Genomic DNA, 21,786 nt, shown 5'->3' on the forward strand with positions numbered 1-21,786 from the left:
CTGGGAGCTGACTGGGCCAATGGCTTCTGTAAGAGCAGAAACTGCACCACCTCTTAAAGCCTGTCCCAGGACGGACACACCACTTCTGCCACTTACCAAAGCTTAGGTACAAGCCAGTCTAGATTCAAGCAAAGGGGAAATAACCTCCGCCTCTTGATGGGAGAAGTCACAAGCTCGAATAAGAATGGGAAGAATGATTGGCAGCCATCTTTGATGAGAATCTAATATGCTTATCCCTCCAGCCCAACAAAGCTGTCATGTTAAGTGAGGCTGGATGTGTCTATCTAACCATCTGGATTAGCAGTCAGTTTGGAGGAAGGCAAAGGACGCCTGCTCCCACAGGCTAATTATCAGCTCAAAGAATGTAAGGTGGCCCAGCCTGGGTGAAATAAAGAGCAAGATCTTAACTGTTTGAGGAGACTCCACCCTGTTTTCCACAGTGGCTGCACCAGTTCACATTCCCACCAACAGTGTACAAGGGTTCCTTTTTCTCCACATCCTCACCAACACCTGTTGTTTCTTCTGTTTATGAGTTTAGTCATTCTGACAGGTGTGAGGGGATATCTCATTGTAGTTTTGATTTGCATTTTCCCCATGATGAGTGATGTTGAGTATCTTTCCATGTGTCTGTTGGCGATCTGGATGTCTTCTTTGGAAAACTGTTTATTCTTCTGCCCATTTTTAAAAAGATTTATTTGAGACAGAAGGAAAGAGCAGGGAGAGAGAGGCAGAGGGAGAGGGAAGGAGACTCCACACTGAGCTCAATCCCACAGCCCTGAGATCGTGACCTGAACCAAAATTAAGAGTTAGATGCAGGATCCCTGGGTGGCACAGCGGTTTGGCGCCTGCCTTTGGCCCAGGGCGTGATCCTGGAGACCCGGGATCGAATCCCACGTCGGGCTCCCAGTGCATGGAGCCTGCTTATCCCTCTGCCTATGTCTCTCTCTCTCTCTCTCTCTCTCTCTGTGACTATCATAAATAAATAAAAAAATAATAAGAGTTAGATGCTTAGGGGATCCCTGGGTGGCTCAGTGGTTTAGAGCCTGCCTTAGACTCAGGGTGTGATCCTGGAGTCTTGGGATCGAGTCCCACATCAGGCTCCCTGCATGGAGCCTGCTTCTCCCTCTGCCTGTGTCTCTGCCTTTCTCTCTGTGTGTCTCTTGTGAATAAATAAATAAAATCTTAAAAAAAAAAAAAAGAGTTGGATGCTTAACCAACTGAGCCGCCCAAGGCACCCCATCTTCTGTTCATTATTTAATTGGATTATTTGATTTCTAGCTGTTGAGGGTTTTTTTTTTTTTTTAAGATTGATTGATTACTGAGAGACAGAGAGAGAGAAAGAGAGAGAGAGAGAGGCAGAGACACAGGCAGAGGGAGAAGCAGGCTCCACGCAGGAAGCCTGATGTGGGACTCAATCCTGGGTCTCCAGGATCATGCCCTGGGCCAAAGGCAGCGCTAAACCACTGAACCACCCGGGCTGCCCAGCTGTTGTGTTTTATACGTTCTATATTTTGGATAGTACCCCTTTATCAGATACATCATTTTCAAATATCTTCTCCCATTCAGTAAGCTGCCTTTTAGTTATGATTGTTTCCTTCATTGTGCAGAAGCTTTTTATTTTGATGAAGTCCCAGTAGTTTGTTTCCCTTTCCTCAGGAGACATCTCTATTAAGAAGTTGGTATGGCCAAGATCAAAGGGGATGCTGCCTGTGTTCTCTTCTAGGATTTGTATGGTTTCCTATCTCACATTTAGGTCTTTCATCCATTTTGAGTTTATTTTTGTGTATGCTATAAGAAAGTGGTCCAGTTTCATTCTTTTGCATGTTGCTCTCCCGTTTTCCCAAAACTATTTGTGGAAAAGACTTTTTTTTCCATTGGATATTCTTTCTGCTTTGTTGAAGATTGACCATATAGTTGTGGGTTCATTTCTGGGTTCTCTATTTTGCTTCATTGACCTATGTATCTATTTTTGTGCCAATATCATACTGTTTTGATCACTACAGCTGTATAATATAACTTGAAGTTTGGAACTATGATGTCACTAGCTTAGCTTTTCTTTCTTCTTTTTTTAAACATTTTATTTATTTATTCATGAGAGACACACACACACAGAGAGAGAGAGAGAGAGAGGCAGAGACACAGAGGGAGAAGGCAGAGGGAGAAGCAGGCTCTATGCCAGAAGCCCAATGTGGGACTTGATCCCGGGTCTCCAGGACCAGGCCCTGGGCTGAAGGCAGACGCTAAACCACCCAGGGATCCCCAGCTTGTCTTTTTCAAGGTTGCTTTGGCTACTTGAGGTCTTTTGTGGTCCTATACAAATTTTAGGATTATTTGTCCTAGCTCTGTAAAAAATGTAGTTGGCATTTTGATAGGGATTGCATTAAATGTGTAGATGGCTTTGGGGAGTAGACACATTTTAAAAATATTTGTTCTTCCAATCCATTAGCATAGAATGCCTTGCATTTCTTTTGGTCATCTTTAGTTTTTTTCATCAGTGTTTCATAGTTTTCAGTGTACAGGTCTTTCATCTCTGGACAGGTTTATTCCCAGATTATTTTGGTTTGGGTGCAATAGTAAATAGGATCGATTCCTTAATTTCTCCTTCTGCTGCTTCATTATTAGTGTATAGAACGTAACAGATTTTTTTTTTTAAGATTTTGAGAGCAAGAAAGAGATTCATGTGCACAAATGGGGAAGGGAGAGAATCCCCATAAGACTCCCCACTGAGCACAGAGCCCAATACAGGGCTCAATCCCATGATCCATGCAATCACAACCTAAACTGAAACCCAGAGTTAGATGCTCAACCAACTGAGCCACCCAGGTGCCTTAGAATTGCAACAGATTTCCGTACGTCGATTTTGTATCCTGTGGCTTTTCTAAATTAGTGCATCAGTTCTAGCAATTTTATGGTGGATTCTTTTGAGTTTTTTTATATCGAGTATCATGTCATCTGCAAATGGTCAATGTTTTACTTCTTCCTTGACAATCTGGATGCCTTTTATTTCTTTTTGTTGTGTGATTGCTGTTGGGGGGATGGGTGAAACAGGTGATGGGGATTAAGGAGGGCACTTGTGATGAGCACCCGGTGCTGTATGAAAAGTGCTGAATCACTCACTATATTATACATCTGAAACTAATATTGTATGTTAACTGGAATTTAAAAACTTTTAAAAAGTCAACTTTTTAAATAAGCATATATGCAATATAATGCATATTATGTGTTCAATCGAATCATATTCAATACCTAATAACCATATTCAGTATTTTAAAAAAAGACAAGATCTTAGCACTCTACCATGGAATTTGCCATCTGGATTCATGTAGAACAAATCTACATAGAAAAGACAGCCAAATCTTTTTTTCCCCCTTTTTAAATTAACATATAGTGTATTATTAGTTTCGGAAGCAGAATTCAGTGATTCATCAATCTTATATAATATCCAGTCCTCATTACATTATGTGTCCTCCTTAATGCTCATCACCAGTTACCCAATCCTCCCATCCCCTGCCCCTACACCGACCCTCAGTTTGTTTCCTACAGTAAGAGACTCTTATGGTTTGTCTCCCTCTCTGATTTAGTCTTGTTTTTTTCCTCTCTTCCCCTATGATCCTGTTTTGTTTCTCAAATTGCACGAGTGAGGTCATATAACTGTCTTTCTTTGATTGACTTATTTCGCTTAGCATAATACCCTCTAGTTCTATCCATATTGTTGCAAATCACAAGATTTCTTTTTTTTTGGATGGCTGAGTAGTATTTCATTGCATATATAAACCACACCTTCTTTATCCATTTATCTGTCGATGGACATCTGGGCTCTTTCCATAGTTTGGCTATTGTGGACACTGCTGCTATAAACACTGGGGTGCAGGGGCCCCTTTGGATCACTACATTTGTATCTTTGGGGTAAATATCTAGTGCAATGCTGGGTGGTAGGGTAGCTCCATTTTCAACTTTTTGAGGAACCTCCTGTTTTCCAGAATGGCTGTACCAGCTTGTGTTCCCACCAACAGTGTAAGAGGGTTCCCCTTTCTCCTTATCCTCACCAACATCTGTTGTTTCCTGACTTGTTAATTTTAGCCATTCTGACTGGTATGAAGTGGTATCTCATTGTTTCATGCTGAATGATGTTGAGCACTTTTTTTCATGTGTCTGTTTGGCCATTTGTATGTAGAGACAGCCAAATTTTAACTGCTTCAAATCACAAATCAAGAATTCGGGATGGGGGGCAGCCTGGGTGGCTCAATGGTTTAGCGCCGCCTTCAGCCCAGGGCATGATCCTGGAGTCCTGGGATCAAGTCCCACGTCAGGCTCCCTGCATGGAGCCTGCTTCTCCCTCTGCCTGTGTCTCTGCCTCTCTCTCTCTCTGTGTGTCTCTCATGAATAAATAAAATCTTAAAAAAAAAAAAAAAAAGAAATCGGGAGGGGCAAAACAGAAAGTTATTATAAAAGATTAAAGGTTATTACAAAAAAAGCAAAAACTTTAAGAAATATGGTATCATTAGTGAACTTTTCATCTTTAATATATTTTACTTGTGTATAAAAGTTTAAACACCAATGCTTTGAATGTTCCATAAGAGCAGCATCTACTCAGAAAGTAATATTGCACAACTTGACATTTTTGAGAGCCTAGTAGGTGTCAAGAATGATACAAGGTGCTTTCGTATTACAGAATAGGATCATCTAGGACTCTTGGGTTTACTGGCAAGCTGTGCTTCCACGGAGGCAGAAACGGGCCCTCAACAAGGGCAGTTCATGCTTCAGAGGCAGGAACTGACAACGTGCACCAGGCCAGATTTCAGAACCCTACAGAATGACTGCCACGTGCACTTCTCCTTCGTTTTGTTTTTTTTTTTTTTAATTTTTTAATTTTTATTTTTTTAAAAGATTTTATTTATTTATTCATGAGAGACATACAGAGAGAGAGAGAGGCAGAGACACAGGCAGAGGGAGAAGCAGGCTCCATGCAGGGAGCCCGACGTGGGACTCGATCCTGGGTCTCCAGGATCACGCCCTGGGCTGAAGGCAGCAGTAAACTACTGAGCCACCCGGGCTGCCTACCTTCTCTGTTTTGAACCAGAATGTCTACTACGGTTATTCCGTCTCTCTCATTCCTGTATGTTGGCTATAAGGAGAGCCAATAACTTTTTACTTCACAGATCTCAGATCCAGGACCCCTCCTGAGCCCCTCCTGCACCAGAAAATGTATCCAAGAAGCCTCATTGATACCTAGAACTAATTTAGATGGCAACATCCTGGACTTGGAGCCAGTGCCAAAAGGGATAAGATGTTTCGAGGTGAAAGGAGCGAATTTTGCATGGGGAAGAGATGTGAACAATCATGAAAGCTGCTGAACTACTTCCACAGATGACTCCCAGCCCACATGCCCTTTGGAAATGTGATTTTGCAACTTGTCTCATCAACAGGTAAAACCTAATTCCTCTCCTCTTGAACCTAGACTCACCTAGTGACCTGCTTTTACCAACAGAGTGAAGCCTGGGCCTTAAGAGGCCTTATAGTCCCCGTTTCCACCCTCTCAGAAAACAGACACTATATAAAGAACCTCATGCTAGACTATGGTGAAGGGCCATGGGAAGAGAGACGCTGACCCAGTTAGAGGAGTTTGAGTCCCACATCGAGTGTAGAGATTACTTAAATACATAAACTTAGGGGCAGCTGGTGGCTCAGTGGTTTAGCGCCTGCCTTTGGCTCAGGTCGTGATCCCAGTCCGGGGATTGAGTCCCACATCGGGCTCCCTACGAGGAGCCTGTTCTCCCACTGTCTATGTCTCTGCCCCTCTCTGTGTCTCTCATGAATAAATAAATAAAATCTTTAAAAAATAAAAAATAAAAACAATGAGATACCAGTCAGAAGAGCTACCATCCAAAACACAATAGATAAGTGTTGGCAAGGATATGAGGAAAAAGGGAATGGTTATGCACTGTTGGCCGGAATGTAAATTGGTGCAGCTACTATGGGAAACAGTATGGAGGGTTCTTAAAAAATTAAAAATAGAAATAGCATACAATCCAGCAACTGCACTGATGGGTATTTACCCAAAGAAAACAAACACACTAATTAAAAAACATATATGCATCCCTATGCTTTATTGTAGCATTATTTAAAATACCCAAGATACAGATGCAACCTAAGTGTGCATCCACAGATGAATGGATGAAGATGTGGTATAGACATACAAATATAAAACGGAATATTTACTTAGTCATTAAAACAGAATGAAATCAGGGATCCCTGGGTGGCTCAGCGGTTTAGCGCCTGCCTTCGGCCCAGGGCGTAATCCTGGAGTCCCGGGATCGAGTCCCACATCAGGCTCCTTGTATGGAGCCTGCTTCTCCCTCTGCCTGTGTCTCTGCTTCTCTCTCTGTGTCTCTCATGAATAAATAAATAAAATCTTAAAAAAAAAAAAAAAGAATGAAATCTTGCCATTCACAACAACAGGAATATACATGTTCACGTAAACAATATCCTAGAGGGTATTATGCTAAACGAAGTATGTCAGACAGAGAAAAATACCAGATGATTTCACTTATATGAAGAATCTAAAAAACAAATGAATACACAAGCAAACAAAAACAGAAACAGACTCCTAAATTCAGAGAACTGGTGGTTAGCAGAGTGGGGAGGTAGGTGGGTATAAGCATAACAGGTGAAGGGGATTAAGAGATACAAACTTCCAGTTAGAAATAGGCCATGGAGGGGCACCCCGGATAGCTCAGTGGTTTAGCGCCTGCCTTCAGCCCAGGCCTGATCCTGGAGATCTGGGATGGAGTCCCACGTCGGGCTCCCTGCATGGAGCCTGCTTCTCCCTCTGCCTGTGTCTCTGCCTCTCTCTCTCTCTCATGAATAAATAAATAAAACCTTTAAAAAAAAATAGGCCATGGGTGTGCAGTGGCACCTAGGTGGCTCAGTCAGTTAGGTGGCAATTCTTGATTTCAGCTCAGGTCATGATCTTGGGGTCCTGGAACTGAGCCCCATGTTGGGCTCCTCATTCAGCAGGGAGTCTGCTTTAGGATTTTTTCTCCCTTTGTTCCCATCAAATAAATAAATCTTTTTTAAAAAAGGGTTTTGGGGATGAAAACTACAGTACAGGGAATATAGTCAACACTACTGTCATAACATTGTATGCTGACAGATGGGGACTACATTTATTGTAGTGAGCATTGTACAATGCATAGAATTGTCAAATCACAATGTTGTACACGTGAAACTAACATAGCATTCTGTCAACTACACATTGACAAGAAATAAAAAGTATGAGCACATAAGTTTAAAAACTAGCACAGTTCTAAGAAATGAGAAAACAATGCAAAACCAATGCCATGGTTTTCTTTTTTTTTTTTTTTTAATTTTTAATTATTTATGTTAGTCACACAGAGAGAGAGAGGCAGAGACACAGGCAGAGGGAGAAGCAGGCTCCCTGCAGGGAGCCCAATGTGGGATTCGATCCCGGGTCTCCAGGATCGCGCCCTGGGCCAAAGGAAGGCACCAAACCGCTGCACCATCCAGGGATCCCCATGGTTTTCAATTTTTGTTCGAAATTTACACTTTTTAAACAGTGGTAATGAACCATACAAGAAAAGACCTTTATTACTTTTAGTTTGACTGTAGGCAGATCAAAGGAGTTAGAATGGTATGCATCAGGTAGCTGTAAAGTAGATGCTGTGCCCTTTACAGATCAAAGGATAACATCAAAGATCAGCCTCATTCAGAACATTCCTGAAGGGTTTCTCAGAAAACAAAACAGCCCAGCAAATAATGAAAAATGCAAGTGAATGAGTGCCCACTAATAACAATAAATCTCCAAAAATAAACTAGTAATTTCTATAGATTCCACTGAGATTCTAGATTAATATCGAGATGTTGCATCCAAACACTGAAATTCTGAACCCTGTCCAGAAAGACAAAAATGGGGGAAGGGATAAAGTGGAAGGAGAGTCCAAACATTTTTCTCTTGTAAGCATTCAGCTTGCTCCAGTTCTGTCCTCCTTCTGCCGACCAATTACAGATATAGTTAATGAAATCAACAACCTGACCACGGCCCTTGGAGGAATGGAAGACTGTCATGAAGTTCTGTCATAGAGATTCAATCTGCACTATTATCTCCCCAACAGAATTGTCAGATAAAATTGATAATGCCCTATACATGTCCCATACTTATACTAAAAAATGATTGGCTGTTGGTCTAAAATTCAGATTTAGCTGGGCATTTTGTATTTTTATTTCCTAAATCTAGCAGTATTACTCAAAGCTAAAGGGTCCTCAACAGACCCAAAACTCCACATAGTAAGCATTTTTCTTGTTGGGGTTTTAGATGCTACATCCTGGGAAAGGGTGGGTCTCTGGGGAGATTCCAGTAAATCTTGTTGATCTTTACCCTATGTTGCCACAGACATGTTTAAAGACTTTTAGGCAAGCCTGCATAACTAACTTCAATATCACTCGATGATGTACATTGCTTATGTGAGAAATGACCTGGTAAACTGTTTTCCCAAAGGAAAAACAGCTTTTTTTTTTTTTTTTTTTTTGCAGACTGACCCTGAGTGATGCAATTTTTATTTTGCCCTGATTTATGGGAGTCTTCCAAGAATAAAATACCTCTCTTTTTCATCTTTTGCAGAAATGTGCCCTGTCTGCAAACTAACAGTACATTTAGTGACTTAAAAAAAAAATTCTTATAACACTTTACACCATAACAGGAAAAAAATTTATATTAATCCATTAATGCTCATTCAGGAACTTCAAAATACTTTACAACAATCTTATGACACACACAAAATGAGCAAATCAAGATTCTATTTTGTAAGTTATCCAGTATGATACACACAGTCTAGAGTGAGTTTCCTCCTATGTCAAGTATTAGATTCCATTGCCTGATCTGAAGAAAAGTCATTTAAAAATTTTTTTGTATATATGTATTCATTCATTCCTTTATTTTTTATTTTTTAATTATTATTATTTTTTTAAAGATTTTATTTGATAGTTACACAGAGAGAGACAGAGAGGCAGAGACACAGGCAGAGGGAGAAGCAGGCTCCATGCAGGGAGCCCGACGTGGGATTCGATCCCAGGTCTCCAGGATCGCGCCCCGGGCCAAAGGCAGGCGCCAAACCGCTGCGCCACCCAGGGATCCCCATTCATTCCTTTATTTTAAGTAGGCTCCATACCCAGCATGGAGCCCAACACAGCTTGAACTCACAACCCTAGGATCAAGACCTGAGCAGAGGGGCACCTGGGTGGCTCAGTGGTTGATGTCTGTCTTTGGCTCAGGTTGTGATCCCAGGGTCCTGGGATTGAGTCCCTCATCAAGCTCCCCACAAGAACCCTGCTTCTCCCTCTGCCTATGTCTCTGCCTCTCTCTGCGTCTCCCATGAATAAATAAATAAAATCTAAAAAAAAAAAAAAAAAAAAAAGACCTGAGCAGAGATCAACAGTTGGATGCTTAGTTGACTGGGCCACCAAGGCACCCATTTAAGGATATTTATTTTTAAGTACTCTCTACACCTATGGGACTCAAACTTACAACTCCAAGATCAAGAGTCACATCCCCTACCAACTGAGCCAGCCAGGCACCTCAAAGAATCACATATTAAGATTTGCTTAAAAAAAGGGGGGAGTATGCCTGGGTGGCTCAGTTAAGCATCTGCCTGAGGTTCAGGTCATGATCTGAGGGTCCTGGAATTGAGCCCCGTGTCAGGCCCCTGTTCAGCGGGAGTCTGCTTTTCACTCTCCTCCTGCTCCCCAATCCCCACCCTCTAACCTGCTCATGTGTGTGCACACATCCGCTCACTCTCTCTTTCAAATAAATAAAATAAAATCTTAAAAAAGAAAAAAAAAAAAGATTTCTTGCTCACCAGAAAAATAAGATAACTGCTTGGAAAGAGGACATTTTATTTTTTTTAAAGATTCATTTATTTATTCATGAAAGACACAGAGTGAGAGAGAGAAGCAGAGACACAGGCAGAGGGAGAAGCAGGCTCCATGCAGTGAGCCTGATGTGGGACTCGATCCCGGATCCCGGGGTCACAACCTGTACTGAAGACAGGCGCCCAACTGCTGAGCCACCCAGGCATCCCAGAAAGAGAACATTTTAAATAAAACCTGAGCAATGGAATACTGACCCACACACTTCTATTTAGAGTATACTCTCCAGTTTAGGTTAAAAGAAAGAAAAACTGGAAATCACTCTGCTACCTAGGGACAAGCTGCAAAGAACTTCAAGGTTAATCACCTTAACTAAACCTCTCCACTCCCCAAAAACCCAAGGATAGAAAGAAAACAGAAGCATCTGGAAGAGCACTGATGAGTGGTTCAGAGTCATAAATTCCGGGATAAACATATAAACTACTATTAATTGACAGGGACAAAAATATTAATTATAGGTAATGGCTCAGGAGATTGCCACACTTACCCCAAGTTATATAAGAGATGGGATTGAGACTTAAGGCTGATATGAAATGATCAAAACCCATGTTTAGAGGTGGCCTTAGGAGGTGATCAGTTGTCCTCTTCTGATAGGGTCACATCAACTACTTGGGCAGTGGGGGCAGGGGGAACTTACCTTATTTTTAGAGGCCTGTAACAAAGAGGAATCCCTAGCCAGAATTTCAGCTCAATTAAAATGCTCTACTTCATAAGCCATTACCATATTTGGTCATCAGTGAAAAGTAATAATACCCCTTATAACTACCTCAAAGAGTCAGAATAAGGAACAAATGTGATAAAATAGGGCAACACTGTAAGCTAACTGTACAAATGTTTATCCCCTGGGTTAAAGCACACCCCATACTGTTCTGGTAGACCCTTGCAAATGTTAGTCTACTCTGAACTGGAGTCTGATGAGATCAAGGTGAGCTGGTGAGCTGGACTGGTTGAGGTAAAATACTCTGAGAAGAACACATGCCATAAGCCAGACCTTGTAAACTACATTGTCTCTTCTAAAGGTCTGTCCTGGAGAGACAGGACCTAACCCTGAAAAGCACAGTATCAGTCATCCTACCAACTGGATACTGGAGAGACTCAAGTGAGCTCACCAAACATCCACCTAATATATTCTGACATCTTGCTTAAAATAGAAAGGACAGCAGACTAACTTTTGTAAGATTTATATGCCAAAGCACTTAACTACCTTGTTATATATGTAACACCATCAGCCATCTGATACTAATACAAGCTTTTCTTTTTTTTTAATTTTTACTTATTTATGATAGTCACACACAGAGAGAGAGAGAGAGAGACAGAGACATAGGCAGAGGGAGAAGCAGGCTCCATGCACCGGGAGCCCGACGTGGGACTCGATCCCGGGTCTCCAGGATCGCGCCCTGGGCCAAAGGCAGGCGCTAAACCGCTGCGCCACCCAGGGATCCCCTAATACAAGCTTCTGAAGAAAAGAGGATCCTAGTCCTGCTCTAATACTATGACTTTTGACTCATTTTTCTTAAACAGGTACCCCATCATTTCACTATTTACCTCTTTCACAAGTATATGATGAGAAAATTTATGATCTGGCAACTTAAAATTGCTTTGGCTTCATGAAAATAACACTTAAACATAAAGAAAACATTTACTGTGGTAAAATTATCTCATTAGGACTTTTCAAGTAAAATTTGAAAAAAGGCTCCAGTGAATTTCTTGACAGGGAAGAAGTGTGTATGACATATTAAGAAGAGATCTGAATTAATAACAAATACAGATAATGTAATCTGGTTTGTCTGATGTCGAGATTCCAAGATACTGATATAATCTCTATTAGTCATGTTCTAATAATACCAATATAAGCACTAACAACTATAAAGGTCATTTTTTACAGTGGTTTTCTACCACATCAAACCCCAAATGCTCCCTTCTGTACTGCCCCATAAATATCCTGAAATGGAATTCATACTTAACATTACCTGCCCATATAGGGCTTAAAATCAACAAAAGACTCAATTCGATGAAATGAAGAAAAAGTAGTTTATAACAAGAGAATACATATTTCAGTCTGTAAATGTTCATGCATGACTACACTGGAAGATGGAATAGCATTTCCTTATTTCGTTGCACAGGTAAGAATCCAAACAACTGAATCCCTGATCCCTGAACTAAGGTCTCTCATCAGCAAGCACTTCAGGGGAAATCTATCTAGAGCTCATTAAGGTTGATGCAATCAGAGATGATGCGGACAAGCTTCTAGAAAAGGGAACTGTGTTGGGTAGGCTCTTTAGGAAAAGTTTCTTCACTGGAAGGTTTATGAGGTCATGCATGGTTCAGGTGAGTGAGGGATCAACAGGTCCCGATTAGAAGTTTCTATTTCCACACCTCCCTAAATACATCTTCCATGAACTCTTGACACTTTTGAGGGCCTCATTCAACGTCTGCCTTCTACCATCACAACTGGCCTCTACCAACATGTTAATTCTTCTTCTATCCTGATTCTCTAAAATTACAGAATGGTAGGCTGGGAAATATATTCTGCTATTATCTAATTTGATCCCTCATTTTAGAGGTTAGTAAATTTAGTCTCATTCAGGGTCATAAGGATTGTTAAGAGCTGTGTTAGAAGCCTCTTGACTTCCAGGCCAGGACTGCATTCACTGTACCACACTTAAGGAAAAATAACTTTGATGTTAAAAGATCTTTTTGAGAAACTGAAACCTATAAGAAAACAAACAACAAAAATTTAAAAGGCAGATTCTGTCTGAAAGTACCCAACCACCCTTCTCAAAGCTTCAGGTGGTTTCTCTGAAATCAAGCAGTTAAAAATATTAGTAGATATGCAATATAAAGTGTAACTCTTTCCATGTTAAGAGTTTTTTTTAATGGTGACCTAGCATTCCACTATATGAATGTTCTGTATTTTGTTTAATCTGCTTCTTATTGGGTATGTAGGCTATTTCTCTTTTTTATTATTCACTTAGTGGATTGCATATTGTTAATGAATCAATCAGAAAGGTTTCCATTTACCCAATTTAAAAAAATCTGTCAAAAAACAAAATGCAAAGAAGGAAAAAGCAATAAACTTTACTTGTGAAGAGCCAAAATTTTAAAAACTAAGGAAAAAAACTCTGCACATTATAACTATGCCCAAAGCCAAACATTTCTTCATCCCCATCCCCCTTTGTTCGACTATTAAAAATTATCCCAATAACCATGCAAATTCATAATGAGAACTTACCTGCATTTAAAATACACAGTCCCGTCGTGGCTTCCGTCATGCTTTCCTCTCTCAGGATTATCCCATTCTACTCCTAACCAGAGTCCTAGCAGAATAAGAAAAACCAAATGGGGGTGGGGTGGGGGGAGACAGAAAAAAGAAAAACCAAATGAGGATTAAGTGATGACAGAAATAATTAATGTTCCTTTTTTCTGCAAGCAAATACAGTAGGCAATGGAAACTCTATCACACAGACACCACTGGGGGAGAAAAAGATCTTTTGAAAATGGGCAAGTTAACATTGGACTCAAGACTGCAATGAGCAAATATGATAAGACATTTGGTTCAAAAACCAATGAAAACTACAACTGTAGGAAACAATAGCTAAAATTTACTGAGCACTTACTAAATGCCAGAAACTTTTCTTCACATTAACTCATGTTATCCTCACAAGAGACATTTCATTTTTGCAAAGCAGATATTGTTACCTTCTTTTTACCAATTCCCAAATACAAGTTTTTAGATTCCTAGTCTACTAAACTGCTTTGCATAAAATAAAAATCTATATGTAAATAGCATCCTTATTCAACATAGATAAAATAACTTGCTGAAAGTCACACAACTTCAAACCCAGGTCATTCTAACTCCAGAAGCTAAGGCTTATCCATCACACTTCACTGTCTATGACTCCTACCTCATATTTGGTATGCCACCTCACAGTCTCCAGAGCGTTTTCTTTCTTTTTCTTTAAATATTTTATTTATTTATTTATTTGACGGGGAGAAGGAGGGAAGGAGGAAGGGAGGGAGGGAGTTTGGGGCGGGGAGAAACTAAGCGAGAGAGAACACAGCAGGGGAGGAGCTGAGGGAGAAGCAGGCTCCCCAGTGAGCAGGAAGCCTGACACAGGGCTCCATCCCAGGACCCTAGGATCATGACCTGAGCCAAAAGCAGAGGCTTAACCGACTGTACCACCCAGGTGCTTCCAGAGCATTTCCTTTTACCTTCCCTCCTTCCTTCCACTATGTATACAGCACCGTGCTAGGTGCAAAAGAAAGGTAGAAAGTTTCACTTCTGGATCAGCACTCCTGGTGAAAACCAGCATAGTTAGATAAACTACTTTTGAAAATCATTTGACATCAATTATGATGGCTGGTGAGGGTGTGGAAAAAATAAGAACCCTTGTGCATTGCTGATGGCAATGTAAAATGCGGCAGCCACTATGGGAAACAATAGAATACTTCCTCAAAAAGCTAAACAAAGAATTACTGTATGATCTAGCAATTCCACTTCTGGGCATATGCCTAAAAGGACTGAAAGCAGGGACTCAGACATGTATATATCTATATTCACAGCAGCATTATACACAATAGCCAAAAGGTGGAAGGAACCCAAGTGTCCAGTAATGATGAATGGACACACAAAATGTGTTATATCCATACAACAGAATATTATTCAGCCTTGAAAACGAATGAAATTCTCAGATATGCTACAGCATGGTTGAGCTTTGAAGATACTATGCTAAAATGACATGGGCCAGACACAAAAAGACAATATAGGATTCTACATATATGAGACACTTAGAGCAGTCAAATTTAGAGAGACCAAAAGTAAAATGGAGGTTGTCGGGGGCTAAGGGGAGAAGAGAATGGGGAATCATTATTTAATGGGTACAGAGTTCTAGTTACATAAAATAAAGGGTTCCAGATACACGGTGCTTAGGACTGCATGACAATGTTAATGTGCTTAATACCATTGAACTTAAAAATGGTAAAATGGTCAATTTAGTTATGTCTATTTACTACAATTTTTAAAATATGTGTACATCCTAGAGAGCTACCAAGGTAGTGAAGAATTACATGGCCAACATGTGGGAAAAGAGGGAAACAAAAGAGTTGAGCTAATAAGCATTTAGAGCAATCTTTTCCCCTTGAGGCATGTGATAATTTTGATATAAGAAGCTAAAAAGCTGAAGAGAGCTTTGGACAGATTTCAGGGGTTAAGAAATCAATACAGAAAATCACAGCCTCCCAGAGAAGGTGAAAATTGCTGAGAAACTCTCTAGGATTTGTATGGGGCTCAAAATGTCTTCATTCTGAGAGTAAGGAGGAACCAGCACTAAATAAACTAGCCCTTGTAGGGATTCAAGGCCAACTTCAAGTAATCTCATTCTCAGATAAGTTTAAAGTGATCTGGGATTGCTACTCACCCTAGCTATCTGCCAGAATAAATTTCAGTCTGCTCTGGAGAAAAATAACACTATTGCAAGGCTCAAATTATAATTTTTCATCATCACATCTGGCACTCTAACAAAAATATCCAAATATGGAAAAAGACAAAGACTCTGTGACTGAGAACCAAGGAAAACAACAGCCAACACACTCATCAGGCATCTGCATAATGGAGTTTTAACTAGTTTAATATTTTCAGGAAAATAAAAGATGAGTTTGTAATTTCAGCAAGAAATTTTATTTTATTTTATTATTTTTTTAAAGATTTTATGTATTTATTCATGAGAAACAGAGAGGAGAGAGAGAAGCAGAGGGAGAAGCAGGCTCCACGCGGGGAGCCTGACGTGGGACTCGATCCTGGGTCTCCAGGATCACACCCTGTGCTGAAGGCAGCACTAAACCGCTGAGCCACCCGGGCTGCCCTCAGCAAGAAATTTTAAAACTGTATTTTTGAACCCTAAATAAAAATTCTGGAACTCAAAAACACAACTCAAATTATATTCCAATGATAAGAATTTTAAAATATATTATATTGTGCCTTATTTAAAAATAGGTCAGAAAAAAATTGAAAATGATGTACAGTGACAAAGGGGTGAAATACACAGAACAGAGTGAAGAGACACAGAGGGTACCCCGAAAAGCTCTACTTTATATATAACTGGAGGCCCAAAAAGAGAGGAGAGATTGTGGAAGAAGCAACCTTTGAAGAAATAGTGCCTGATAATATTATAAAACTAAAGAAAGTCATCAAACCATAGTTTCAAAAACCTCAAAAAACACCAAACTAAAAATGCAAAGAAAACTACGTCCAAACACATGAGGGTAAAACCGACATCTACCAAAGAAAGACAACAAGAAAAACCCTAATTCAGCTGAGGGTGGGGAAGAGGAAACAGATTACCTTTAAAGAAGAACAACCAGACCAACAGCTGACTTCTCCATTAAAACAGTAAAAGCCAGAAGATGAATGATATCTTCAAAATACTGAAAGAAAATAACTGGGGTTCTGGAACACTGTAATTGGTGAAAATATCCCTCAAAAAGTGAAAGTGAGGGGATCCCTGGGTAGCTCAGTGGTTTGGCACCTGCCTTTGGCCCGGGGCGTGATCCTGGCGTCCCGGGATCAGGTCCCATGTCGGGCTTCCAGCATGGAGCCTGCTTCTCCCTCTGCCTGTGTCTCTGCCTCTGTCTCTCTCTGTCTGTCATGAATAAATGAATAAAATCTTAAAAAAAAAAAAAAAAGTGAAAGTGAACAAGTGACCCTGAATAGCCAAAACAATTTTGATATACAAAATCAAAGTCCCCCCCCCCCAAAAAAAAAAATCAAAGGACTCACAGTGTCCAGTTTCAAACTTACCAAAAGCTACTGTAATCAAAACAGGCAAAAGGATAGATGACATCTAGACAAATGGAATAGAATTTAGAGACCAAAAGTGAACCCAAAAGCGGTCAATTGATTTTTTACAAAAACACCCAATGGGGAAAGGACAGACTCTTCAAAAAATGGTGCTAGGACAACTAGATATGCTCATGCAAAAAAAAATTGGATACCTCATATCATAGGACCCCTACCTCACAACCCAACATAGATCATTAACCTAAATATAGGAGCTAAAATCATAAAACACTTAGAGAAAACTAGAGATAAATCTTCAGGACCATGGATTTGGCAACGGATTCTTGGATTATAATACCAAAAGCACAAGCAACAAAAGAAAAAATAAACTGGACTTCATAAAAATTAAACATTTATGTGCAAAGGACATTATCAAGAATGTGAAAAGACAACCTATAGAATGGGAGAAAATACTTACAAATCACTACTATGATAAGTGCTTAATATCTAGAATATTAAAAACAACTAAAACTCAACAACAAAAAGACAACCCAACTATAGTTCTGATTTGCATTTCCCTAGTGGTAAGTGATGCTGAACATCTTTTCATGTGTCTGTTGGCCACCTGCATGTCTCACACTTGTCAGAATGGCTAAAATCAGCAACACAAGAAACAACAGGTGTTGGTAAGGATGTGGAAAAAAAGGAACCCTCTTGCACTGTTGATGGGAATTCAAACTGGTGCAGCTACTAGGGAAAACAGTATGGAGGTTCCTCAAAATGTTAAAAATAGAACTACTGTAAGATCTAGCAATCACACTATTGGGCATTTACCCCGAAAATATGAAAACACTAATCCAAAGGGATACATGTATCATTATGTTTATGGCAACATTATTCTGAATAGCCAAAATATGGAGGCAGCCAAGTGTCCATCAATTGATGAATGGATAAAGAAGATGTAGCCTATATATACAATGGAATATTACTCAGCCATAAAAAAGAATGAAATCTTGCCATTTGCAATGACATGGATTGGGCCAGAGAATATAATGCTAAGAAAAATAAGTCAGAGAAAGACAAATACTATATGATTTCATTCACGTGGAATTTAAGAAACAAAACAAATAAGCAAATGGGGAAAAAAAAGAGACAAATGAAGAAGTAGATGCTTAATTAATTATAGAGAACTGATGGTCACCAGAGGGGAGATGGGTGGGGGATCGGTGAAATAGGTGATGGGGATTAAGGAGGGTACTTGTCATGATAGGCACAGAGTGATGTATGGAAATTTGAATCACTATATTGCACACCTGAAACTAATACAACACTGTATGTTAGTTAACTGGAGTTTTACAAACTTAAAAAAAAAAGACAACTCTACTGAAAAATGGACAAAGGACTTGGATAGACATTTCTCCAAAGATACACAAATAGCCAATAAACACATGAAAAGATGCTCATCATTAAGCATTACAGAAATCCAAATCAAAACCACAATGAGATATCACTTCACACTTAATAATACACCTATAATCAAAATAATGGAGAGTCACAAATGCTGGCAAGGATGTGGAAAAACTGGAATGCTCATACACTGCTGGTGAGAACATAAAATGATGTTGCCACTGTGGAAAACATTTTGGTGGTTCCTGAAAAGGCTAAATGTAGAATTACCATACAACTTATCAGTTCTACTTATAGGCATATAACCAAAAGCATTAAAAAAGACTCATGCTTGTACGCCAATGTTCATTGTGTCATTACCCACAATAGCCAAAAAGCAGAAATAACCCAAATATCCATCAACAGATGTAGAGATAAAATGTAATATACACACAATGGAATATTCAGCCATTAAAGGAATGAAGTTCTCACACATGCTACATGGATAAACCTTGAAAACATTTTGCTAAATGAAATAAGCCACCCTGAAAGGACAAATGCTGAATGATTCTACTTATATGTGGTACCTAGAGTAGTCACTATTTTCCTAAACACTTAAAAATGGTTAAGATTAAAAAAACCAAAAGGTTAAGATGATAAATTTTATGTTATGTATATTTTATAACTAAATATTTTAACATGTTAAAATCTTTAGGGGGAAGGAAGAGATGAATAGGTGGGGCACAGAGAATTTTTAAGGTGGTGAACCAACCCTGTATGATACAGGTCAATATAAATTTTTCCAAACCAACAGAATATACAACACCAAGAGTTCAATGGACTTTGAGCAATAATGGTTTATCGATACAGGTTAATCAACTGCAAAAAATGTGCACCCCAGTGAGGGACATTGGTAATGGGGGACACTATGTATGTGTGGGGGCAGGAGGAAATCTCTCTACCTGCTATTCAATTTTGCTTTGAACTTAAATCTAGTCTAAAAAATAAAGTCTATTCAAAAAAGATTAAAATGGTAAGTTTTGTTATATATTTTATAACCAAGAATTTTTTTTACAACTAAGAATTTTTAATAAAAAATGGTTGAAATGGCAAATTTTATATTTCATGTGCATGTAACCACAATTTAAAAATTTTAAAAACACAATTTCAGTAAAAAAAATTAATAGGAGTGATCTTCAAGTAAAAAGAAAATTATAAGGGCAGCCTGGGTGGCTCAGCGGTTTAGCGCCATCTTCAGCCCAGAGCATGATCCTGGAGACCCAGGATGGAGTCCCAAGTCGGGTTCCCTGCATGAAGCCTGTTTCTCCCTCTGCCTGTGTCTCTGCCCCTCTCTCTCTCTGTCTTTCTCTCTCTCTCTGTGTGTGTCTCTCATGAATAAATAAATACAATCTTTTTTTAAAAAAGAAAATTATCCCCAATGAAATCCTAGGATACAAAGGGGAATAAAAGGCCAGAAAAGGGTAAATACATGGATAAATCTAAATGAATAAAAACTATACAAACTAATATCAGTCCTTGGTGCTTTATATGCACAAAGATTAAAATGCCCAACCAGAGTTAGGAAGCGTGTAAGCAAAAATTACTATTCAAGTATTCTAAAGTCTTTGCATGAGTCCAGGAAGAAGTAAAATTACTAATTAGACTTTGTAGGTCAAAGATGCGTGTTTTGGCCTCCATGATAATTACTTAATAACAAAAAATGTATGATTAATAGAGAGGAAAAATAGTGTTAAAAAATAACCCAATAAAAGGGGGGGTGAGACTAGGAACAAAAAAGAGAAAAAAGAGCACAGGCAAGACAAATAGAAAGCAAATAGTAAGATGGTAGATATAAACCCAAATTATCAACAAAAAAGTGAAACAAGAAACAACTAAATGTCCTGATTAAGAGTCAGCAGAAACTGTCACTGGGATTTTTATAGGGATCAAACAGAATCTGTAGATTGCTTTGGGTAGTACTGACACTTTAATAATAGTAACTCTTCCAATCAAGGAGCACGGGATGTCTTTCCTTTAATTTGTGCTTAATTTCTTTCAGCAACGTTTTATAGTTTTCATTTCATTTCACCTCCCTGGTTAATTCCTAAGTATTTTATTCTTTTTGATGTGGTACATGTATACAACAGAGTATTTTTCAGCCTTTAAAAGGAAGGAAGTTCTGACACATGCTGCAGCATAGATGAACCCTGAGATATGCCAGTGAGATATCTCAGTGAGCTATGCCAGTCATAAAAGATAAATACCACAGGGGTGCCTGGGGGTCTCTGTAGGTTAAACATCCCACTCTTGATTTCGGCTTGGATCATGATCTCAGGGTCATGAGATCAAGCCCTACGGTGGCACAGAGTCTGCCTGAGATTCTTTCCCTCCATCTCCCCCTCCACTCCACTTCCCTGCTCGCATGTGTGTGCTCTCTAAAATATATTAAAAACTAAAAAAATAAAATAAAATAAAATGAAAAAAAAATACCACAGTCAAATTCCTAAGAGACAGAAGTAGAATGGTGGTTGCTAGGGACTGGCAAGAGAGGGGAGAATGAGAAACTACTGTTTAATGAGTATGAAATTTCACTTTGGAAAGATAATAATGTTCTGGAGATGGATGGTGGTGATGCTTGCACAACAATATGAATGCACCCAATGCCACTGAACTACACACTTAAAAAATGTAAAAAAATGTAAATTGATAACAATTTACAATTGATAACAATTTCTGAGCATTTTACCAGATAAAAATATAATATAAAAGACTGAAATCACAGAGTAGCTTCTCTGTACACAGTGGAATTCAGCTAGAAGTCAATAACGAAAGGTTTATTAGAAAATCCTCATATGTATAGAAATCAAGCCATATCATTCAAAATTACCTTGCATCAAAAAACGGAAGCATGGGGACACCTGGGTGGCGCAGTCAGTTGAGCATCCAAATTTGATTTCTGCTCAGATTATATTCTCAGGGTCCTGGGATGGAGCCCCACGTCAGGCTCCTGTGCTCAGCAGAGAGTCTGGTGGAGATTCTATCTCCCTCTCCTTCTCCCCACCCCACCCCCATCCCCGCCACATGCATGCTTTCTCTCTCTCAAATAAATCTTTTTTTTTTTTTTTTTAAAGATTTTATTTATCTATTCATGAGAGATACAGAGAGAGAGGCAAAGACACAGGCAGAGAGAAGCAGGCTCCTCGCAGGAAGCCAGACGTGGGATTCGATCCCAGGACCAGGATCGTGCCCTGAGCCAAAGGCAGACACTCAACTGCTGAGCCACCCAGGCATCCCTCAAATAAATCTTTTTTTTTTTTTCCCCTCAAATAAGTCTTTTAAAAAAAAAAAAAAAGCCCAATGTAAATTAGAAAATACTTTGAACAGAATGAAAAAAATACTATACATCAAAATTTGGGGAATGTAGGCACAAGTTACACTTTGAGAGAAACTTATAGATTTAAATGTATAGGCTAGATAGCAGATTAAAAATAATCATCTAGGGGGGATGCCTATGTGGCTCAGTTGGTTAAGCATCTGCCTTTGGCTCAGGTCATGATCCCAGGGTCCTGGGATTGAAGCCCACATCCCTGCATTGAGTAGGAAGCCTGCTTCTCCCTCTCCCTCTGCCAGCCACTCCCCCTGCTTATGCTCTGTCAAATAAACGAATAAAATCTTTAAAACAA

General features: G+C 39.4%; 1 protein-coding gene across 3 annotated transcripts in view; it reads right to left on the reverse strand.

Annotated features, from left to right (window-relative positions):
• TBCE (tubulin folding cofactor E) overlaps window positions 1–21,786 on the reverse strand; it is a 78,719-nt gene that overhangs the window by 21,725 nt on the left and 35,208 nt on the right. For all 3 annotated transcript variants that reach the window (XM_038533856.1, XM_038533857.1, XM_038533855.1), the window contains one exon: window positions 13,175–13,259. In XM_038533856.1, the coding sequence (XP_038389784.1) occupies window positions 13,175–13,259 (85 nt within the window). The remainder of the gene's footprint in view (window positions 1–13,174; window positions 13,260–21,786) is intronic.

This window comes from Canis lupus, chromosome 4 (genome assembly GCF_011100685.1).
Source record: "Canis lupus familiaris isolate Mischka breed German Shepherd chromosome 4, alternate assembly UU_Cfam_GSD_1.0, whole genome shotgun sequence".
Classification (NCBI taxonomy): domain Eukaryota; kingdom Metazoa; phylum Chordata; class Mammalia; order Carnivora; family Canidae; genus Canis; species Canis lupus.